The 6263-nt window shown below is 40.6% G+C and overlaps 1 protein-coding gene across 1 annotated transcript; it reads right to left on the bottom strand.

Moving 5' to 3' along the window:
• Window positions 1-2276: 2276 nt before the first annotated feature.
• Window positions 2277-4598, bottom strand: LOC110506917. Its single transcript, XM_021586787.2, has 2 exons — window positions 4465-4598; window positions 2277-3916 (listed from the first exon to the last, which is right to left on the bottom strand). Exons 1-2 carry the CDS (start codon window positions 4541-4543, stop codon window positions 3006-3008), a joined length of 990 nt encoding a protein of 329 aa, XP_021442462.2. The 5' UTR covers window positions 4544-4598; the 3' UTR covers window positions 2277-3005.
• Window positions 4599-6263: the final 1665 nt, after the last annotated feature.

Consider the following 6263-nt stretch of genomic DNA (forward strand, 5'->3'; position numbering starts at 1 on the left):
CGACTCAAGTTACCTGTTTTTGATGTGTGTGGACGTGAAGTCCCCACAGAAATAGTAAACGAACAACAAAGATTTCACCAACTGGGGACATTTTGTTTGTCCCCACAAGGGCAAATGCTATTTCTAGGGGGTTTAGGGTTAAGGTTAGAATTAGTGGTAGGGTTAGGGAAAATAGGATTTTGAATGGGACTGAATTCTTTGGCCCCACAAGCTTAGTTATACAAGACTGCTGCATTCAAAGCTATGCACTAAAACTCCCAATTGTATGCATCTCATTTCACATCAGGGGGTGTTTTTTTTCCCTTCTCTCCTTCAGCAAAGATATTCAACATAATGTAGGGCCAGGAGTTTTATCTGACCACGTGTCCTGATAAGGAAATACTGATCTGGACCCTAGTAATATGATCTAACTGGGCCCTAGTAATATGATCTAACTGGCCCCTAGTAATAGGATCTATCTGCACCCTAGTAATATGATCTAACTGGCCCCTAGTAATAGGATCTAACTGGCCCCTAGTAATAGGATCTAACTGGCCCCTAGTAATAGGATCTAACTGGCCCCTAGTAATAAGATCTATCTGGACCCTAGTAATAGGATCTATCTGGACCCTAGTAATAGGATCTATCTGGACCCTAGTAATAGGGTCTATCTGGACCCTAGTAATAGGGTCTATCTGGACCCTAGTAATAGGGTCTATCTGGACCCTAGTAATAGGATATAACTGGACCCTAGTAATAGGGTCTATCTGGACCCTAGTAATAGGATATAACTGGACCCTAGTAATAGGGTCTATCTGGACCCTAGTAATAGGATATAACTTTACCCTAGTAATAGGGTCTATCTGGACCCTAGTAATAGGATATAACTGGACCCTAGTAATAGGGTCTATCTGGACCCTAGTAATAGGATATAACTGGAACCTAGACTTTGTCCTGGTCAAGTTGCATGGTCAGAAAAACCTACTAGCTGTTTCATATTTAGCATGGAGAATGTCATACTAATAACAAGTGTGTTTATTACCGCTCTGCACTAGGAAATATGTAGCCTGAGTGACGGTCTGTGCCATCATGCCAACTCCTTAACATTTGTTTGGCTTGAGAAGGAACAATGGAATTGCCCAGAGCACAAAACCAGTGGAAGCAGAATAGCCCCAAAACATATTGATCCACCACCATTTCTTTACAGTAGGGGGTTATTTTCTGTTTATGCATCTTTCTTTCAACATCAAATCCACCACTGGTGTGCGTGAACAAAGAGATTTATTTCATGTCATACAAGAGCGTTTGCTGACAGGGATTTTGCTAAACGGCATTGGTACTTGGACTGGAACCGGAGTTACGGTCAGATAACATTAAAATCTATCTCCTTGGCCACGCAAACCGGTGGTGGGTATGGTGTTGAAATAAGGAAGCTGTGCCGCCCCCTCCCAGGTATGAAGTCAGTGGCATTCATGAGACCACATACAACAGCATCATGAAGTGACACTGACATTCGTAAGGACCTGTACTCCAACAATATTCTATCTGGTGGTACCACCATGCACCCTGGTCTCCAGCACCGTTAAAATCAAGGTAAATGGCTGGGAACAGGCCTACGATACACACACACACGGGGGGGGGGGGGCACAGGACCTGACATTTGAGCTATTTCTTATGATTACAAAACTACATGAAAGAATGAAACTGAAGAAAGGACATGTAAAATAGAGAGAACTTTCAAACATATGGAACTCTGCTCTCTAAACCTCCCCCTCGTGTAGATGATTGACCCCCCTGAGAATAAGGGCTCAGTCTTGGTCGGTGGATCCATCTTTCCTCCCTGTCCACCTTCCAGCGAATGTGGATCAGTAAGGAGGAATACAAGGAGGCTAGAGCTTCCATCGTCCACAGGAAGTGCTTCTAACCACCATTCCCTGCACCCCTGTATCCCACTCCAACCAGCATATGACCCCACCATCCTCCTGATAGAGGGGGTCATTTTGCTGAAGTTGTGAAGTTTCCCCTAGCTACAGATCTAGGATCAGCTTCCCCTTCCCCAATCGTAAGTGCAAAACTGACTCAAGATCAGTGTCTAGGGGCACACCCTACCCCTTAATACACCGTCCCATGACCTTCCACTCTAGTGACCTCTTGACACCCACCGTCTTAAAAACACACTCTTTGGCCACAAATACGAGTATAAGACGAGTCAACAACATTATTTGGACATGAGTTAATAGAAAATGAACTTTTAAAAGTGAGATTTTGACTGGGCAGTTATTTAAAAAGGTCCAACATTCAGATTTGTAAAGCTTTCTTTATTGATGAACAGACTGGGATTCTCAGTGTTACACACAAATCATTCATCATTTGATTTTATTTCTATTACTGTACTACATTTTTTCTAAATCACATTTGACACAATGAGATATAATACCTTATAAGCCCTTGAAATAGTCAGAAAAAAGATAAATCTGCTGCTAAAATGTACTACTTGTCACACCCTGACCGTAGAGAGCTTTTTATGTCTCTATTTTGGTTTGGTCAGGGGGTGATTTGGGTGGGCATTCTATGTTCTATTTTCTATGTTTTGGTATTTCTTTGTTTTGGCCTGGTATGGTTCTCAATCAGGGACAGCTGTCTATCGGGAACCATACTTAGGTAGCCCTTTTCCCTCCTTTCTGTGTGGGAAGTTAACTTTGTTTATTGTTTTTGTTGGCGTCACCTGAATAAAGGAATATGTACGCTCATGTCCACTTCCTTTGACGGCTGTGACAATACTAAAATGTAATACCATAATTCAACTGTGAATTAATTGGAAAGAACATTAAAGTCAACTTTAAAACATTTCTAAATGGTCTATGACAGTGAGTTGATGACATAAAAGCTAACATTCAGTTTAATTTAATTACAAATTTTTTTCAGAACGATAATACAAAATTAAACAGAAAATAGACAGAGAAATTGCCATGCAAAAGCTAGCATCTGGCACATTTTTACTGTGACTGCCTCTCCACCTCAGGTTTTTACTTGCCATACCAGAGGAAGAGGGGCACACCGTTGTTGCCAGAATTCAGACTTTTTTCAATGAAGACCAAGCCGGCCTCCTCATAAGGACCGTCTGCCTTGGGGTTGGATGTAATGGTCAAGGCCTTGATAGGGAGAGATCCATCTTTCTTGAGCCAGACAAACACTGGCCGACCGGATGTTCCCTCGTTGAGGTTAACATTCACCACGGAGAAACCACGCTGCTGTAGGCTGAAATCCTGCTCATGGTTGATGGAGACATTCACCCTGGTGACCCCGCAGCCCTGATCAGTGGATTGACGGTACCAGAGGAAGATCCAGCTTCCTCCAGCACCTCTATTGAGATCTTCATCCATCCGGATGTAGCCCTTGTTGAAAAGGTTGATGTCTTCTTGGAATGAGGTGGTGGCAGCAACGTCACAGATGTAGGTCTCACTCTCTCTCTTCACCCAGAGGTTGATGTGATCTCCTGAGTTACCGCGGTTCAGATCACATGGTAGCCTTTCCCAGCCGTATTTGAATTGAGCGGCCTCTGCATTCACATTAGTGGTGAGTAGCAGATCTACAATGGGAATGTCATACTTAGGGCTTGCACCACTAAAGTACCACAGATGGATGACATTTCCCTTTGCTCCAGAGTTGATGTTTTCTGGGAGCTCAGTGTACCCTGCACTCCTTGGGCCATCTTTCATTCCATCATTGAATGAGAACTGGACTCTGGTGATGGGTTCTTCATTGCCCTTTTTGTACCACATGTAAACTCTGGTGGTGGATGAATTGCCTTGGTTGAGGTTTACATCCATCATGTGAAAGCCTTGGCCACGAAGCTGTTCTTCCTTTTTAGAGTCAATGGAGATTTCAATTTCTGTGATGTATTTAGAAGCCATTTTATGTAGTTGGAGACAAGCGTCTGTAAAGTACGAATACATAGTGGCATTGGTCAACACCTCATATGATGCAAGAAACAACACTAAACACACCAAAGACCAGGACATTTGATGAGTATAAAGTATGAAAGAATTAACGGCTAGCATTGTCTCCAGCTGTTCTAAAGGGGAAACATGGCTTGTCAAAATGATAACTTCAAGGATGCACGAAAAATGCCCTGAACAGATACTAAAACAGAAACATGGGCTCGGCTGAGTCTAATTAATAATTATACAAATATATTAATTTATAAGTTAACTGAAAAAGAAAAAGAACCACTACAACACATAATGACATAGACCAGGTGTGGTAACAACGCCCCCTAGAGGACAGCATTGACCACATATTTGTTTTGCTCCTCAGCTTTACATCAATTATGATCTAAATTGAAGACTATGATTCTTTGATCATCTGAATCAGGTGTTATGGTGCTAGTGGAGCAAGTGTGCAACCCATGTATCCCACCACCACCTAACACACAGACATACTCATATTCACATCAGGACCCTTAATTGCAAGTAATTTCGTTACCAGTGATGTTGTGCTCTTCCTCTGTTCTGGAGTGTCTTCTCTGGGAGAAAGTGTCTTCTCTGGGAGAAAGTGTACACATCAAAGAGCTGAGTGTCTCTTTTATACAGTTTGTCCAGTTAAGGTGGCAAATTATTAACCTATCAGAGTTCTACAGAATACATAGAACTAGGAACTGTATCTTTCCTCCTCCACAGACCACACCCCTCCTCTAGTAATGTCTCAACCTGTCCATCCAGTACCCAGTTCATGTCTCCTTCTGACCCTGACCTGAACGTTGGAATCCATAGAGGTGAAACTGCCACCTCAGTTTGCGATTTACAACAAAGACGTTAATTCAAACAACAAAGACAAAATAAAATTGGTTGAACATCATTCCACATGATTACCCACACAATAGAACAGCAGAGTATGTACTATGATGTATTTATTTTATTTAGATATACATCTTCTTTTAGATGGTAGATCTCATTTAATATTGCAGAGAGATTGTGGCTTCTATCAATGTAATTATCTGCACCATTTCCAATACCCCATATATATATATATATATATATATATATATATATATATATATATATATATATATATATATATATATATATATAGGTTTATTGTATTTTATGACTTTATTATTTTCCCCTAAGCCTACCACCCCACTCCAAATTGGAGTAAACTAATGGACAACTCTACTTCCAGCTTATACATAATATAAACATTTTACATGAGTTATCTTTTTGTCCCACCATTAAGCTACTCAAAACTCCTCCCATCTATCTCTGAAGACCATCACATTTTCATTTCTATTTGCCATATATTTTTCAACTGTGCTGTGATGTTTTAAGAAGGTTATGAACCTTTCCATTCTCATAGTTTCTACAGATTATCTTTAATGTACAAACATTTTGCTAAAAGTATGTATTATTATATTATTGATTGATTGACTATGACTTTTAAATCAACCAGCAGTGATATTTGCAGAGTTAGCTCCAGGTAGTGGTTCCCGCGGCTATCGATAAGCATCTTGGCTTTGCCGTTTGTGAAGAGAATAAATACTTTTATCCTACCGAGACATGAGAAGGGCGCCAGACAAGTATAGCTGGAGCGTACCTGACTGGTAGGACTAAGCATGAATAGTCATGGAAAATGGTGAAAAACATATCCTACTACTGTACAATCTAATAAAAGTTAGGTGAGAAACAGAGTGTCATATCTGTGTTCTATACAATACATTTCTACATTCTGTAATGTTTTTTTCTTCTAGTAATGATCACATAAGACAAAAACCAGGCTGACACTGACATTTTAGGACTGGAGTTGTGCATCTCTGGTTTAATGCACAAAATCCCCAGGATTAATTGGCACAAGGTCCTCTAGTAATTATAATGATACGATACTGTTACGTTGGACAGTGGTGGACTGGGACACTGTTAAAACTACATAGAGATTGGTTTGACCTTTGCAGACCAAGGTGCTCTGTCAGTAGTGCATTCTTGTCATCATATTGTGAATGTCGATCCCAAAGAGTTTGATCTCCTCCTTGATTGTTGTACTTCAAATCTTTGTTTTTAACGAGAACCAGTTGAAATCATTTCATCCTATACAGTGGGGAGAACAAGTATTTGATACACTGCCGATTTTGCCAATTTTGCAGTCTTTGGAGAAAATCAACACCCTTCATAAAATCTACTGACTTCAATTGTACCTAATGTGTGGTCCAATATTACAATCAGATGAGTCATGTTGTTTTCAAACTGCTTGAAATGAGACGTAGAAGACATGGCTGAGCACAGGAAAAGGGA

The sequence above is a fragment of the Oncorhynchus mykiss genome, chromosome 6 (assembly GCF_013265735.2).
Source record: "Oncorhynchus mykiss isolate Arlee chromosome 6, USDA_OmykA_1.1, whole genome shotgun sequence".
Classification (NCBI taxonomy): Eukaryota; Metazoa; Chordata; class Actinopteri; order Salmoniformes; family Salmonidae; genus Oncorhynchus; species Oncorhynchus mykiss.